The sequence below is a fragment of the Chrysemys picta genome, chromosome 11 (genome assembly GCF_011386835.1).
Source record: "Chrysemys picta bellii isolate R12L10 chromosome 11, ASM1138683v2, whole genome shotgun sequence".
Taxonomy (NCBI): domain Eukaryota; kingdom Metazoa; phylum Chordata; order Testudines; family Emydidae; genus Chrysemys; species Chrysemys picta.
In genome coordinates this window covers 20,995,804-21,014,301 of record NC_088801.1, presented here as the reverse complement: position 1 = coordinate 21,014,301, position 18,498 = coordinate 20,995,804, and the positions used below count along the sequence as shown (strand labels likewise).

The window sequence follows — 18,498 nt, the reverse complement described above, 5'->3', positions numbered from 1 at the left end:
TTTCTTTCCCCTGGGGTCTGAGGTATTATTCAAAATAATACTAGGCCCCAATACGATGCATGCAAGCAGATCATTAAGTCTGTATGATGTCCAGTGAAGTCAGTGGAGCTCTGCCAGGGCAAAGGTGTTTCTCAGCGCAGATCAGATTATGGAATATAAATTAGTATTAAAAGACATTGTGATTGCAAAATATAATTTAATTAAAAGTCTTGGCAAATATCCATATTTTATTTTTTGCTTGGAATGATTTGTCTCAAAGACTACTAGAATGAAGGCCTCAGTGCTACTGCTGGATAATTAATAATAATAATAGCAAAACACTAACAAGTAGAACTAGCCTGCAAATGCTAAAAAATTTTAAATGAATTCATTTCTTTTCTGTATTTTTTTTTAAGTATATAAAGCCAGTAGCCCCCTTTTCTAATACAGGAGTGCCATATGATATATTTGTTTAGACTTTTCCAAACTTACTCTGACACTGTTTTCAAAGCAACACTGTTTAGTGTGTGCTGTGACTGAGTTTGCTTCTTTAATCTTCATTTAAATAGAAAGTTACGATCCTGTCAGTGGTTAGAACATAAAGGATCCCATGGCATTTTTTCAGGACTAAGGATTTACATACAATGAACTATCTTAATTCCCCATGCAGTCCTTATTATATTATCTAGAAATTGAACTGACCTTCATTTTATTTTTTAAAAAATCCTGTACATGTCTTTCTGCTATTATAGGACTCTGACACCTGAGACAAAGAAGTTATTCTAAGATTTTCCTCCCCTTTGTAGTATTTAGTATTTTGTCACCATGTTTGGAAAAATATAGACATTTCCTTCTAAAATAGTTTAATACTATTGTATACAAAAAGACAAACACAAATTTGAATATGTGCAAAGCCCTAAATCTCAGATTATTTGCCTCTTTCTATTAGAGAAAACAAGGACACATTCCTGGCTTGCAAAATGTACAACTTTCTATAGGAGTTCTGACAAATATGAGAATTAAATTTTTCATAACTGTATTTCCCAAACTTCATTTTATTTGTTCTTTAAGTTCTGATCCTGCAATCTGCTCCATCTGGGAGCACCTTATAGTGTCAGAGCCATATTTATGGCCATGAAATTGTAATAGATACATTACAACTCAGAGTTATAAAAATGTATTCAGTTATTTAAGATTCTTAATTCTAACCCAATAGTTTTGAAACGATGCTGTTTTGAAACAATGCTGTTTATTTTTGTGTAACACTTAAAAGTGTGGTTCAGTGGAGTTATATTTCATGACTTCCATGATGTCTGGGTCGTCCAATAGCCACAAAACTTGCTTTAGCCAAATCCTCTCATAAATATCATCTTGTATAATGTGTATAGATGTACAGTTTCAATGGCTGATATCAGTAAGTGACTGGTCAATCAGCTAAAGAAGAGAAGCAGTGCTAAATAATATCCTTTCTGCTATATTCCAAGACTGTGCAGAACCAACCAGAATGAACAGAATTTATGCCATTCGTTGCATAATAAGATTTTACTTATCCTTGGCAGAGTTCTGGACAGCCATGTTTTAGGACTTCATTCAAGAATCTTTTTTTTTTTCCAGCAGCAGCTCTCCCCTACAAGCTTTGCTTCGGACTCCAGGGCTATACTTCTGTGATGGATTTACTGCAGGCGTGCCCCCTTGTGTCTCAGTGTAGCATAACAAAACTCTCTTCTCTCTAGTACTCCTGCCAGTGGTTGCTCTGGCTCTCTTTCCATAATTCAGCTCTCTGACCAGGTCACAATTTAGACCTACCCTTTTCAGGGTAACAAAGTCCAACAAATAAAAGTTCAAAAAAGGTCTTTGGCCCTATCTCGGGGCTCTGTGTTCTTCATACCCTTCTCTCACGGCTCTCCACTATCCTTGTTCCCTTCTTGGGCCTCACGCCACCTCATCGGTGGCTGGTAGGGGAACCACGCCTCCCACTCTATTTTTGGATTACAACCCAGGGCCTTGTAGTAAGCAGGCAACGTTTGTCTATTCTGACCTGCCCCGGCTACCTCCCTGGGCTTCTTCCTGCCATAGCCTTCTACCAGGCCTTCTCCACACAACCTCTCCAGTTTCACCCTCCTCACTGAAGCAGGACCAACTAACCTAGACCGTCCCTGACAGATGTTCGTCCAACCTGTTCTTAAAAACTTGCAGAGACAGGGATTCCACAACCTATCTTGAAAGCCACATCCTAACTATCCTTATAGTTAGAAAGCTTTTCCTAATATCTAACCTAAATCTCCCTTGCTGCAGATTAAGTCCATTGCTTCTTGTCCTACCTTCAGTGGACATGGAGAACAATTAATCATAGTTCCACTGTCTTCTTTATAACAGCCCTTAACATGCTTGAAGACTGCTATCAGGTCCCTCCCTGCCCCTTTTCTGAAGATTAAGCAGGCCCAGTTTTTTTCCATAGCTCAGGTTTTCTAAATCCTTCTAAATCTTTGATCATTTTGTTGCTTTCCTCCTTTGTATTTGAAAGGTGTTAATTTATTTGTATTTAAGTAATTAAACAAGTTTTATAAGATTTCTGTTATAAAAGAATGGATTTGTTAATGAACGGAAAAATATGTGACTATATGTCTACTGTAAAAGGTAAATTTCATAATTATGACTTTAAAATTTGCTCCTTCTAGTGTCCTGAATTCAAAAGACCCAGGGATATTGCTGTTGACTGGATTGCTGGAAATATTTACTGGACTGATCATTCTAGAATGCATTGGTTCAGTTATTATACAACTCACTGGACAAGTTTAAGATACTCCATCAATGTAGGACAGTTGAATGGACCAAACTGTACAAGGTTGCTTACAAATATGGCAGGAGAACCGTATGCAATTGCTGTAAATCCTAAAAAGGGGTATGTTGTTTCTGTGGCATTTTATCATGTTGTATTCTATTTTATAAATAACAAACATACATAGAAGTTTGAGCAAAGCAAACATGACTTACTGCATAATAATGTCTACAAATGTGTAAATTTGGTCAAGTTATTTAGCCTCTCTGCTTCAGTTTACCCATCTGCAAAATGAGGTTAACATCTCTTGGGTGTTTTGTGAGACTTACAATAATATAATGTCTGTTAAATATTTTGAAATCATTCGAAGAAAGGTGCTATGTAAGTTTAAGGTGTTAACTTATGCAAATTCATAGCAACAATTTTGTTTGATATTTTTAGGATGATGTATTGGACAGTCATTGGGGACCACTCTCACATAGAAGAAGCGGCTATGGATGGTACTCTAAGAAGGATATTGGTACAGAAGAATTTACAAAGACCTACAGGTACATGGAATTTCAAATTCCCCATTAAAAGGTAGCATTGTGTAGATTTCTTGGCTGAATTCCAATTTTGCAGTCCTAAAAAATTCTATAATTTTATATTCTAGTAATAAATATACAATTAAATATTAAATTCATAATATTTTAAATGATGTAACTGAATCTAAATAAGCTTAACACAGTAACTTTATAAGACAATACCAAATAACTATATAGATAGAGGGAATGAACAGAACAGAGCAATTTTGAGTCATCCATCCCGTCGTTCAATCCTAACTTTTGCCATTTGGAGATTTAGGGACACCTGGAGGATAAGGTTTCATCCCTGACCATCTTGGCTAATAGCCATTGATGAACCCATCCGCATGAACTTATATAATTTTTTTGTACCCGGTTATACTTTTAGCCTTCACAACATTCCCTTTACTACACAACAAGTTGACTATGTATTGTGTGAAGACATTTTCCTTTTGTTTTAAACCTGCTGCCTATTAATTTCCTTGAGTGACCCCCTAGTTATTGCTTTATGTGAAGGGGTAATTAACTCTTCATATATTCACTTTCTCCATACCCTCAATGATTTTATAGACCTCTATCATATCCCCCTTTAGTCATCTTGTTTCCAAGCTGAACAGTGCTCGTATTTTTAATCTTTCCTCATATGGAAGCTGTTCCATACCCCTAATCATTTTTGTTGCCCTTAGCTGTACTTTTTTACAAATCGAATGTACCTTTTTTTAGATGAAGCTACCAGAACTATACACAGTATTCAAGGTGTGGGCATACCATGGATTTATATAGTGCCATTATGATATTTTCTGTCTTATTATCTATCCATTTCCTAATAGTTCCTAACATTATGTTAGCTTTTTTGACTGCTGCTGCACATTAAACTGATGTTTTCAGAGAACTATCCACAATTACTGGAAGATTTCTTTCTTGAGTGGCAACAGCTAATTTAGACCCCATAATTTTGTTTGGATAGTTGAGATTATGTTTTCCAATGTGCATTCATAGAATCACAGACCTCAGGAGGTCATCTAGTCCACCCCCTGCTCAAAGCAGGACCAATCCCCAACTAAATCATCCCAGCCAGGGCTTTTTCAAGCCTGACCTTAAAAACCTCTAAGGAAGGATATTCTACCACCTCCCTAAGTAACCCATTCCAGTGCTTCACCACCCTCCTAGTGAAAAGGTTTTTCTTAATATCCAACCTAAACCTCCCCCACTGCAACTTGAGACCATTACTCCTTGTTCTGTCATCTGCTACCACTGAGAACAGTCTAAATCCATCCTCTTTGGAACCCCCTTTCGGGTAGTTGAAAGCAACTATCAAATCCCCCCTCATTCTTCTCTTCTGCAGATTAAACAATCCCAGTTCCCTCAGCCTCTCCTCATAAGTCATGTGCTCCAGACCCCTAATCATTTATGTCGTCATCTGCTGTACTCTTTCCAATTTTTCCACATCCTTCTTGTAGTGTGGGGCCCAAAACTGGACACAATACTCCAGATGAGGGCTCACCAATGTAGAATAGAGGGGAATGATCACGTCCCTTGATCTGCTGGCAATGCCCCTACTTATACAGCCCAAAATGCCATTAACCTTCTTGGCAACAAGGGCACACTGTTGACTCATGTCCAGCTTCTCATCCACTGTAACCCCTAGGTCCTTTTCTGCAGAACTGCTGCCTAGCCATTCGGTACCTAGTCTGTAGCAGTGCTTGGGATTCTTCCATCCTAAGTGCAGGACTCTGCACTTGTTCTTGTTGAACCTCATCAGATTTCTTTTGGTCCAATCCTCTAATTTGTCTAGGTCTCTCTCTATCCTATCCCTACTCTCCAGCATATCTACCACTCCTCCCAGTTTAGTGTCATCTGCAAACTTGCTGAGGGTGCAGTCCACACCATCCTCCAGGTCACTAATGAAGATATTGAACAAAACCAGCCCCAGGACCGACCCTTGGGGCACTCCACTTGATACCGGCTGCCAACTAGACATGGAGCCATTGATCACTACCTGTTGAGCCCAATGATCTAGCCAGCTTTCTCTCCACCTTATAGTCCATTCATCCAGCCCATACTTCTTTAACTTGCTGGCAAGAATACTATGGGAGACCATATCAAAAGCTTTGCTAAAATCAAGGAATAACACGTCCACTGCTTTCCCCTCATCGACAGAGCCAGTTATCTCATCATAGAAGTCAATTACGTTCCCTTTATCAACACTGAATTTCATCTGCAGTTTTCTGAGATCCCTTTGTAACTCTTTCCAGTCACCTTTGGACTTAACTATTTTGAGTACTTGTATACTGCAAAATTGTCTGCAAATTTTGCCACCTCACTGTTCCCCCACTTTTGCAACCATTTATGAATATGTTGAACAGCACAGGTCCCAGTACAGATCCTGGGGGGATCCCACTATTTACCTCTCTCCATTGTAAAAACTGACCATTTATTCCTACAATTTCTTTCATATCCAGCTACTGATGCATGAGAGGACCTTCCCTCTTATCCTGTAGTCCAGTTTGTCCAATGTACATGGCAGAAGGGCATTGCTGGCACATGACGGCATATATCACATTAGTAGATGTACAGATGAATGAGTCCCTGATGGTGTGGCTGATGTTGTTGGGTCCTCTGATGGTGTCGCTAGAGTAGATACGGGGACAGACTAGGCAACAGGGTTTGGTTCCTGGGTTCATGTTTCTGTGATGTGGGGTGTGTAGTTGCTGGTGAGTATTTGCTTCAGGTTGGGGGGCTGTCTGTAAGTGAGGACTGGCCTGTGAGAGTGAGGGATCATTTTCCAGGGTAGATTGTAGATAGTTGATGATGTGCTGGAGAGGTTTTAGCTGAGGCCTGTACGTGATGACCAGTGGTGTTCTGTTAATGTGATATATGCCATCATGTGCCAGCAATGTCCCTCTGCCATGTTCATTGGCCAAACCAGACAGTCTCTACGTAAAAGAATAAATGGACACAAATCAGACCTCAGGAATGGTAACATACAAAAGCCAGTAGGAGAACACTTCAATCTCCCTGGACATTCAATAACAGATTTAAAAGTAGCCATCCTTCAACAAAAAAACTTCACTCTGAGACTTCAAAGAGAAACTGCAGAGCTACAATTCATTTGCAAACTTAACACCATTAATTTGGGCTTGAATAGGGACTAGGAGAGGTTGGCTCACTAAAAAAGCAATTTTCCTTCTCTTGGAATTGACACCTCTTCATCAATTATTGGGAGTGGACCACATCCACCCTGACTGAATTGGCCTTGTCAACACTGGTTCTGCACTTGTAAGGTAACTCCCTTCTCTTCATGTGTCACTATATCTATTCCGGTATCTGTAATTTTCACTCCATGCATCTGAAGTGGGTTTTTTTACCCACAGAAATTTATGCCCAAATAAATCTGTTAGTCTTTAAGTTACCACCAGACTCCTCATTGTTTTAGCACCTTGATCGTCCAGTAGCCCAAATAACTGTTTAGCAGGCTTCTTATCTCTGATGTACTTAAAATAAAATTGCTGTTAGTTTTTGTGCTGTTAGCTAGTTGCTCTTCAAATTCTTTCTTGGCCTGCCTTCTTACACTTTTACACTTGACTTGCCAGAGTTTATGTTCCTTTCTATTTTCCTCACTAGGATTTGACTTCCGATTATTAAAGGACGTCTCTTTGCCTGTAACAGACTCTTTAACTCTGCTGTTTAGTCATTTTGGCATTTTTTTGGTTCTTTTACTGATTTTGTTTTATAATTTGGGGTATTCATTTAGTTTGAACCTCTATTATTGTTTTTTTTAAAAGGTCTCTATATAGTTTGCAGGTATTTTACCCTTGTGACTGTTCCTTTTAATTTCTGTTTAACTAGCTTCCTCATTTTTGAAGTTAAATGCTACGGCAGTGGGTTTTTTTTTTTGGCAATTTCCTCCCAGAAGGATGTTATATTTAATTACATTATTGTCACTATTACCAAGCAGATCAGTTATATTCACCTCTCGGACAAAACCCTGTGCTCCACTTAGGACTAAATCAAGACAAGCTACTCGAAGAAGCAGTCATTTATTGTGTCTAGAAATTTTGTGTCTGCATCCCTTTCTGAGATGACATATAACCAGTCAATATAAGGATCGTTGAAATCCCTCATAACTGTTGTGTTTACTGCCTTTGTAGCTTTTCTAATCTCCCTGAGCATTTCACAATCACCATCACCCTTCTGGTCAGGTGATCAGCAGTATATTAGTATTGCTATACTCTTTATTGTTCAAATATGGAATTTCTATCCATAGAGATTCTATAGTACAGTTTGATTCATTTAAGATTTTTACTTTATTTGACTCTATTTTCTTTCACATTTAGTGCCACTCCCCCACCAGCATGACCTAATGTCATTCCTATGTATTTAGTACCCTGGTATTACCAGGCCCCATTGATTAGCCTCATTCTACCAACTTTTGGTGGTGCCTTTAATATCAATATCCCTATTTAATGCCAAGCAATCTAGTTCACCCATCTTAGTATTTAGACTTATAGCATTTGTATATAAGCACTTGTACATTTTGTCTATATTCAGTTGCTTGCCTTCATGTGTTGTATTTAAATGGGAGTCATTTATGTTTGCTCCTTACTAGCTCCCACCTGTACTTTACCAACTTCTTTCCTATACTCTTTACTAGGATATAGAGTTCTCCTTTCATAAATTCATTCATAGGGGATGACTCGGCCTGAACGGTGTACTTTTCCATACCTGTCACCTTTTTTGAGCCCTTAGTTTAAAAAATTCTCTACAAACTTTTTAATGTCACATGCCAGCAGTCTGGTTCTATTTTGGTTTAGATAGAGCCCATTCTTCCTGTATAGGGTCGTACTTTCCCCAAAGGTTCCACAGTTCCTAATAAACCTAAAAGCCTCCTCCGTACACCATTGTCTCATCCATGCATTGAGACACTGCACTTCTGCCTGTCTTTCTGGCCCTGCATGTGGAACTGGAAGCATTTCAGAGAATACTACCAGGAAGGTTCTGGACTTCAATCTCTTATCTAGTAGCCTACATTTGAACCTGTCTCCTACTTTTCCTATGTTATTTGTTCCACAAACCCAATTCTTCCCCTGTACTGCACATAAGTCTGTCTAAATATTTGATGAGATCTGCAACCTTCGTACCTGGCAGACAATTTATCATGCAGTTCTCCTGGTCATCACAAACCCAATTATCTATATTTCTAATAAACAAATACCCCATCTTCCTAATGACTGGGGTTCCCACCCTAGGAGAGGTATCCTCAGTGCAAGAGGGTACCATGACATCATCAAGAAGGAAGGAATCTATGGGATTGTTTCCCTCCACTCCAGCTTTATGTTTCCTTCCCTGTGACTTTCATCCTCCTCAACACACTGATGCATCAGAGTTGGGGTGGGATCGCTCTATTGTGTCCCTGAAAGTCTCCTCTAAGTACCTATCTCTGTCCCTTAGCTCCTCCGGTTCAGCTACTCTGGCCTCGAACCCATACTGTGTCTGATGAGTTGCTTGCGCTGCATACTCACAAATACCACCTACATACAAGGTAGATAATTGTACATGCTGCATTCAGTGCAATAAATTGGATAGCCCCAACTCTGCTGCTGGACTTCTGTGTGTATTATTCTTATTCTTGCAGGTGTTTTGGTGGGGGGGGGGTAGGCGTGAGGAGAAGGGAGTTATTGACCTAAGTTTAGCGTCTGTTTGTTAGCTGTATCTGCCTCTTGCCCTTGCTAAACTCCCTCATAAAACTCCCCTGTTTGTTGCTCCTGTTCTCCCTGAGCTAGCCCTCCCATTTATCAAGGGATCATAAGGGGGTTAGGGATCAAAAGATAGCAGGCTGGAGCCTCATTAGTAAGCTCTCAGCCTAGCCTAGCAGGCCACTTGGCTTGGCACTCAGTCCCTAAAAAAAGCCACAAAACGATCTTCAAGCAAGCAAGCACACAGCAAGCAAGCAAGCACACAGCAAATCTATCTATAAATCAAATCTAAAAAAATGTATATGTAGCCTTACAATCTATTATAGTTTACACTGTTTGCAGAAACAATCTGTTCCACCTTATGTTTAGTTAAGAAACTCTCAGTACCTGAAGAAGAGCTTTGTGTAGCTCGAAAGCTTGCTTCTTTCACCAACAGAAGTTGGCAGTAAAAGATATTATCTTACCCACCTCAGTCTATCTGTAGTTAGTTTGGTGAATACTGTGCTAAACTTTAAAATCCATTTATTTTAATAAACATACAGAACAGAGAGATGTTAAAAAGAAATGACAACTTAATGTACTGTTCTCCAAGTATTTAACAGAAGAACTATAAGCTTAACAAGAAAAGTAACAATTAAGATCATTTCAGTTATGCAGTGTTAAGGCTACAGACAGAAAGCTCAAAATAGAAAATGCCAATATACAGAATGAAATGAACATAATTAAATAACAAAATACACTTCTATTCCTCCCTTCAGGGCCGGCTCCAGGCACCAGCGCAGCAAGCACATGCTTGGGGCGGCCAATGGAGAGGGGCTGTCTCTTTGGCAGCAATTCGGTGGCGGGTCCCTCTCTCCCTCTCGGAGGGAAGGACCTGCCACCGAATTGCCGCCGAAGAACAAGGCGGCGGCGATAGAACTGCCGCTGATCACGGCTTTTTTTTTTTTCCTTTTGTTTTTTGCCCCTTGGGATGGCAAAAACACTGGAGCCGGCCCTGCATCCCTTAGTTTGTTCAAGCCCCTCTCCTCCCTTATTTCTCCATGTTTAGACTGAAACAAGAATAATAATAGTTACTGTTAATCTATTATAAATCATCTTTATATCATTGTCTATTTATGCTGTATTTTACAAATCTAAAACAGACTATATTCCTTGATTTGGATATTAAAACCGAACAACTCATGGTATAGCAAATTTCAGCTAAGGGAGGTTATGAGGAGAATGCTCCATAAGAATTTGAGTATCAAGCTGCCACAATCAGGGCCGGCTCTGGCTTTTTGGCTGCCCCAAGCGCTGCTCCAATTGCCTGGGAGAGAAGGACGCCGGCTGCCCTGTCGGGCTTGCTGCAGGGCACTCCCTTTCTCTCCCCAGTGCTCCAACCATATCACCTTCCCTCTCATCACAAAGACTTTTACTCAGAATTTGTGACATGAATGGTTAGTTTTCACCATATGGAATTTTGCAAGTAGTAATAGTACAAAACTGATCTGAACAATGCAGGCGCTGTTTTATTTCTGACCTGACCACAAACAGGACTGCAAAAGATCCTCTTTTCATAATATTTACTTCTAGCTATATTAGGTTTAGAAATTTTTCAGATAAGCATTTAACCAGACTTTGGAATCCTTAAAGGCTCAGGAAAGTGAAAATTAACAAGTGAAGCTTCTTGCTTTTTATTGCAAAATATTAGTCCATTCTTCCATAGCTTACTGATAAAAAATAAAATTCCCTGGGTCGTGCAATTTTTTTAAAAATATATTTTTATATATTTTCAACATAGTTAGTTTTTTACTATTTCTGTTTTCTCAGCATGCTAAAAATAGGCCTTTCTGTTCCTATGGATTCTATATTTCTTCTCAAACTCACACCTGCATGGAGCTCTACTGAAGTCAGTCGGGCTCCATGCAGGCACAGGATCAGGGCCTATGTGTAAAGGTAATAAAAGAGATGTGGTACACCGCTACCTCGATATAACACGACCGGATATAACATGGTAAAGCAGTGCTCCAGGGGGGCAGGGCTGGGCACTCAGGTGGATCAAAGCAAGTTCAATATAACGCGGTTTCACCTATAATGCGGTAAGATTTTTTTACTCCCCAGGACAGCGTTATATCGAGGTAGAGGTGTATAGTTCCGCCTGACTGGAGTTGGGTGTTGAAAAGGAAATAACCAGTGGGAAGGAAATTAAAGAAATTAAAAGGAATTGGTTCACTCAACCTGAATTTAAGGATTGAGCAGAAACCGTACTTGTCTGTTCTTTTCAGATTCCTACATTGCACTCATCTACGTAGTATTGCAATGCCTTCTAGGAAATGAGGGACGGGGAAGCCTATATTCTACAAAAAGCTATGGTATATTTTATACTGTTATATTTTTATACTTGATTGTAAATGTAAGCTCTCTCTTTTTTTTGGCAGGTCTTGTGGTTGATCAATTCAGTCAGCGTTTGTTCTGGGCTGACTTTGAATTATCTGTTATTGGCAGTGTTCTTTTTGATGGCTCTGATTCAGTAGTATCTGTGAGCAGTAAACAAGGTATGCAGCGTTTTTCTATAACACATACTTTGAAAGAGCTGTTAATTCAAAAGAAATTATCTCAATTTCCGTATTATTGGTTGTATTTCCAACCAATAATACTGTGCTACCAATACAGTGAACATTAGTTCTGTTGCCATTAGAGATTATTGTAGTGCAGTGAATTTGTAAGGCTCAAATCCCAGCATTGACTAAGTGCAGGGACACCTTGTTTGACTTTATGGGAGCTCCATATGGCCACAGGTGTGGGTCTGCATCCAAACTACTGCACCCTACATGTGTAATTCACAGTATGCTGAATAAGTCAAGCTAGAGCTTTCAGCTGTTTGCATTCTATTGCATAGAAATCTTATGAAGAGTAATTGTAGGCCATTTAGCCTGACATCAGTCCCAGGCAAAATAATGGAAAAGCTGATGTGGAAATCAGACAATAAAAAATTAAAGCATGGGAATATAATTAATGTTAAGCAACAGAAAATAGGCCTTGTCAAACAAATTTTATTTCATTTTTATGAGATTACAATTGTTAATAAATGTAACTGCATATATGTAATATATCTTTACATTCTGATAAAAAAAAAAACTATCATTACACAACATCAATAAAGCACGTGTTCAATGGATTAAGAACTGATTGACAGAGCTCAAAAAGTAGTTGTCAGTGGTAAATCATCATTGGATCAATGTGTTTCTAGTGGGGTTCCACAAGGATCATCGGTTCTAGGTCCCACACTATTTAACATTTATATCAATGATATGGAAGTGAATGAAGTTTGCAGATGACACAAAGATTGGCAGAGTGGTAAATAATGATATGGAAGTCATACCAAGTGAGCCAGATGCTTCTGTATGATGGGCCCATTCAAACAAAATATGTTTTAATATAACCAACTGTAAGGTCAAGGTCTAGGAGCAAAGAATGCTGACCATACCTCAAGAATGGGGTCTGCGTCCTGGAAGGCAGTGATTCTGAAAATAATTTAAGGGTCATAGTGGAAAGACAACTCAATGTGAGCTCCCAATGTAATGTTGTGGCACAAAGGGCTAATCTGTGGCTGCATCAACAGGGGAGTAGTGAGTTCGAATAGGGACATGATTGTTCTTCTGTATACAGCTTTGGTGAGACCAGCACTGGATGGCTATATCCAGTTCTAGTGTCCACATTTGAAAAAGAATGTTGAAAAATTACAGAGGGTGCAGAAAGTTACCTAAAAAGTTATTCGGGGGCTGGGAAAAAAAGGCCTTATGCTGAGAGACTTAAGAAGCTCAGTCTGTTTAACTTATCAAAAGAAGATCAAGCTGTGACTTGATTAGGGAGTATAAGTAATTTCACGAGGACAAACTGCCAAGTACTAACGACAATGCTTAATTTGTGCCAGGGCTTGCCAAGGCTAAACTCCGGCACCTCTAGCCTTGGCAGCTTATAGCTCCGGCACCTCTGACGCTTATTGCATCAGTTATGATTGTTAAAAAATTGCTTGATTCCTGGCACCTCTTTCTTTACAAATTAAGCACTAACTAGAAAAGGCTCTTCAGTGGAGAAAGGCATAGCAGGAACCAATGGCTGGAAGCCAAACAAATTCAAATTAAAACAAAGTCACAAATTTTTAACAATGATTATGTTTAACCATTGGAACCAACTACCAGGGGAAATGGTGGATTCTATATGGTGATGAGTCACTCCTGTGCTAGGCTCCAGCCAATCCACAAGCCAGGAATTGGTCATGTGACTCCCAAACCAGGTATGTAAATCCCATAAATCCCAAGCTAAATCTGCTTACCGTAATTCCAGGACTTGGAACTCTCTCTTGCCTGACAATAGTAACAGATTTCCCAGGCCTTAGTCTGCTCCAGCCTTGCCCTAGGCCTGTTCCTAATCCTGCCCTGCTCTCACCACCGCCCTGCTCTTCGTCCTGCTCCACCCTTGCTCCAACCCCACCCAAACTCCTAATTCCAGCTCCGACCACTAGGCCTGATCATCTCCATCCAAGTTTCTGACAGACTCTGTATCTCTTGAGGTCTTCAAAACAGAACAGGATGCCTTTCTAGAAAATATTCTTTATTCAAACACACATAACTGGGCACATTGCAGGGACAACTGGGTGAAATTCTATGGCCTGTATTATATAGGAGGTCAGGCTACATCATCTAATGGTGCTTTCTAGCCTTGAAATGTATGAATCTGTAGTTAAACTTTGAGATTTTGACATCTCAAGTTTATCAATTTACTGCAGCTACCGATTACATTAAAGATAGTATAAATAAATAAAAGGGAATATATCTGACAAGAAAATGTTAAAACAATAGAAAAGACTACTGGAGAAATTCTTTATCAGATTAGTTTTACCCTTGCACAGCCACCATCAAGCATACATATTTTTAATTTCACCTATTTCTGTAAGGTACCGTTATAGTATTTAAGATATGTATGACTGCATTATCCAAAACTGTAGATCTTCTGAGAATTTTCATGACTAGACTGGTCTAACTCACATTTGGGGGGAAAAAACGTTTTTTACCAAACTACAAAATACAGTTTCCATATAATATGACTTAGCAAGTTTCTTCCTATTTAAAAGTTAAGTGGTTCTTGTCCATGTTACCAGGACTGTTTGTATGTTAGGCTTGGCCTTCACTTAAAACTTATATCAGCATAGCTATTTGGGTCAGGGGAATGAAAATACCACCCACCATCCACCCCAGAGCTATTCCAAGAAAACCCCCAGTGTAGATGCAGCTATGCAAACAGAAGAGTGCTTTTGTCAGCATATCTTACACTGGTACATCTGTCAGCATAAGCTGTGCCAGCATAAGCTCTGTAGTTTAGACATAGCCTTAGTAATAGAACCTTTTAGATTTCAACTAGAATGATTTAACCTGTTAATACTAAAATGAAGAATATCAGTATTTTAATATGACTTTTTTCCTCCTTTCTTTCTTTAAGGGTTGCTGCATCCACATAGAATTGACATTTTTGAAGATTACATCTATGGAGCAGGACCTAAAACTGGTGCATTTAGAGTACAAAAATTTGGCTCTGGTTCTGTAGAATATCTGAATTTGGATGTTGATAAAACAAAAAGTGCCTTGATTTTTCATCGCTACAAACAAATAGATTGTGAGTAAACTTATTAGTTTAAAATAGATATTTAGAAAAATAAGTTAATTCAAAACTTGTAAATGTATAGTACTGAAGCTGAACATACAAAAGAATTTGTATGATAGAATTTGTAAGATTTGTTCATATTCCCATTTGTAAAGCGTAACTGGGATATTTTCATGTAACAACAAAAATTGTATATTATTCAATTTATAAAACCACTGCACTCAGCTTGACTAAAGATGCAGCATAAAAAATCAACAGAACACTGGCCAAAAAATATTTCCAGTCACAATCAATTGGCTTTCTCATAATACTGATGCTTCTGGTGATGAAAATGTAATTTAAAAAATTATACAATGTAATTAAAGTTATTTTAACTTCTTTATTACCAAAATTATGAATTCCCACTGTAACATGCCAAAAATATTTTACATTTATATGCGCCTTTCTTCCCTGAAAACTTTGCAAAAGAGATCATTCTGGAAAACAGTTTAGTTACCGCTGCAGAGGAAAGCAACAATTTGCATTAAGCACTGAAAAAGGTTATCCAGGGAGGTTGTGGAGTCCCTGTCATTGGAGGTTTTTAAGGACAGGTTAGACAAACATCTGTTAGGGTGGTCTAGGTATACTTAATCATGCTACAGCATAGGTGGATAGACTAGGTCACCTTTGAGGATTCTTTCAGCCCTACATTTCTATGATTGTATAACTTAACATTGTAACTTTTCAGAAAGCAAAAAGAATACTGTATCAAAATGAAACTGCACAAGAAAATTTTAGGTAGGCTGAAAATAATTTCCCAAATTGGTACAGATGATGGGCTTAAACCATAACAGCAAATCCAAGCCCCTAAGTCAGTACATTTCAGGGAACATCAACTCCAGAGCCCAACTCTGTAACTTTAGTCTATCTCTAATTTCCAATAGCAGAATTAAAATCAACCTGCAACCCAGGCTCTGGGAAAGTTGACTTATGATTTCTGGTGCAAATTTTGAGACAAGGATCCATTTCTACTGTTTTTGTTTTTCAGCTGTTTCTATAAGCTCAACCCTGTCATCACCAAAACTCGTTTAAACATTCAATCTTTACTGCTAGTACCTGTTTCCATTTTGAACACTTTTCATCCTAAAGGATATTCATGTACATACTATATACTGTTCTTTACCCATTGCTGACATAAAAACCTGAGCTTTTTAACAATGGCCCAAATAGAAACACACTAGCTCAATATAGGATAATAAATGAATAATATGGTAGTCAACTCAAACTTCAAGAGAAAATGGATTTTCACCAGAATACTTATATGAACATCCTGCTCCTACAAAAACAGAGCTGGATGTTGAGAACTGCAACTCTTGGCACTTTAGTACTTCAGGGAGTGAAGGAGGATTACTCACCTGCACTGATGGTGCTAGAAGCACCACGAAAATCTTCCTAAACAGCTTCCTGCAACTAAGTTACCCCTCCCTTGAGCTGCCTGTGCAGTCTTAAGCTACAAGGGGAAGAGGTTCAATAAGGACTCACTTCCATGTAGACAGCTTGCATATGGTGCCCACTCTCATAACAGAGCACACCGGGAGCAGTCTGGAGTTCGCCTGAGGTAGTATCCCAAATATTCTAACTCAGCATCTGTTCTCCCCTCTCCTCCATCCTCTGCCCCTCCCGCCCCACCCAAGAAACAGCAGTAGCCAGGGGGTGGACTAAAAGAGACTGGAGTCATAAAGGATTGGGGGTTCTGAGGAATTGGGCAGGGAAAGATATGTGGTGGTATTGGGAGGAAAAATAAAAGGGGATCTCAACATACAAACTTGCTTACAACTGCCTAGAGCCACCCTTTTTGTTTAAGTTTATGTAGGGGAAAACCACAAAAAATTATTGCACTGGCCTCCCAGGTTCCTAAGACTCACCCTGGCAAAAGGTTCCATAAAGACTGTTAATGATCAGAAGCAATGAGGGCACCAGTTTTGCATTTCATTCTAAAGCCAGCACTCCCAAGCACATGTCACATAAAAACATGCTGGGATATTGGTTCAATATTAATTCCGTGGGACAATGTACTGAATTTCCAACACTACTTCCTACAGCAGCTACATTTCAATGGGGATTTCACAGAGTGTAAATTAGAGTCTAATTTTGCATACATGGTTCTTCATTAGTTCTGTTCCCGGAAACAATGTAACTGCAAAATTTTAACATGTTTTTTTTTTTTTACCCACCCTTAAACAGCACCTAATCCTTGCTTGGACTTGACATGCGAGTTTCTCTGTTTACTCAACCCTTCTGGTGCAGCTTGTGCATGTCCAGAAGGGAAATCTTTGATCAATGGAACATGCAGTGATCTGAGCCTTTCAGGTGGGTATTAGACATTTGATAACAGATTGAACACAAGAAATAAGAATAATGATCAGTGTTTATGTCCTGGCAAAAGGCTAATAGACAAGTGTTCCAAAACACTGTGATGTTGTACAGTATATTTACTAATGAACTGGAATAGAAAGTGAATAGTGGAGTAGCAAAATTTAGAGATGACATAAAACTATTTACGTTGCTCAAACAAAAGATTTACCAAGCCTCTATGAGTGAACAGTAAGATGGGAGATTATATTCATTGTTGACAAATGAAAGGTAATATACATTATAAAGAATAATTTGAACTACTCAGAAGCATTCTTGGTTCTCAGTTAACTGTTAATCGCTCACAAAAAAGGCCTAAAAGACCATTAGTGTGGCTAGCTCAAAGAACACCTCTGCTCAGAATCCAGCAGTGGTAAAAAAGCAATAGCCTATATAAAGAAAGACACAGCAAATAAAACTGAAAACACTATTCGAGAATCATACATGTGTAGGACTGGATGGGACTGTGAGACGTCAACAAGTCCAGCCATCTGCTCTGAGGCAGGACCAAGTAAACCTAGACCATCCCCGGCAAGTGTTTATCTAACCAGTTCTTTAAAACCTCCAGTGATAGGGATTCCACAACCTCCCTTGGAAGCCTGTTCCAGATCTTGACTAGCCTTATAGTTAGAAAGTTTCTTCCTAATAGCTAACCTAAATCTCCCATGTGGCAGATTAAGCCAAATACTTCCTGCCATATCTCCAGTGGGCATGAAGAACAATTGATCATAGTCCTCTTTGTAACAGAACGTAACATATTAGAAGACTGTTATCAAGCTCCCCCCCCTCCCCCCTTCAGTGTTCTTTTCTGAAGACTAAGCATGCCCAGTTTTTTAAAAACTTTTCCTCAGAGGTCAGGTTTTCTAAAGCTTTCTTATTTTTGTTGTTCTTCTCTGGACTTTCTCCAGTTTGTCCACATCTTTTCTAAAGCATGATGCCCAGAATTGGATGTGTGACCTGAGACCTCACCAATGCTGAGTACAGTGGGATATTACCTCCCCTCTCTTACATATGACATTTCTGCTAATATACCTGAGAATATCAGCCTTTTTCACAACTGCATCACACTGATAACTCATATTCAATTTGTGGTCCACTATAATCCCCAGATCCTTTTCAGCGATGCTAACACCTAGACAGTTATTCCCCACTTTGTAGATGTGAATTTGATTTTTCCTTCCAAAATGAAGTACTTTGCACTTATCTTTATTGAATTTCCTCTTGTGGATTTCCGATCAAGTCTCCAAGTTGTCAAGGCTGTTTTGAATTCTAGTCCTCTCCTCCAATGTTTTTGCAGCCTCTCTCAATTTGGTGTCATCTGCAAATATTATAAACATACTCTCCGTTCCAGTATTCAAGTCGTTTAGAAAAATATTGAATATTACCTGATCCAGGACGGCCCCTATGGGGTCCCACAAGCTGTGTCATCCCAGTCTGAGAGTGATCCACT

The 18,498-nt window shown here is 39.0% G+C and overlaps 1 protein-coding gene across 1 annotated transcript in view; it reads left to right on the top strand.

The window, feature by feature from the left end:
• LRP1B (LDL receptor related protein 1B) overlaps positions 1–18,498 on the top strand; it is a 1,261,104-nt gene that overhangs the window by 1,166,181 nt on the left and 76,425 nt on the right. The window contains exons 79-83 of the mRNA XM_065561615.1: positions 2,658–2,881; positions 3,200–3,306; positions 11,435–11,551; positions 14,496–14,669; positions 16,881–17,006. Coding sequence (XP_065417687.1) covers positions 2,658–2,881; positions 3,200–3,306; positions 11,435–11,551; positions 14,496–14,669; positions 16,881–17,006 — 748 coding nt within the window. The remainder of the gene's footprint in view (positions 1–2,657; positions 2,882–3,199; positions 3,307–11,434; positions 11,552–14,495; positions 14,670–16,880; positions 17,007–18,498) is intronic.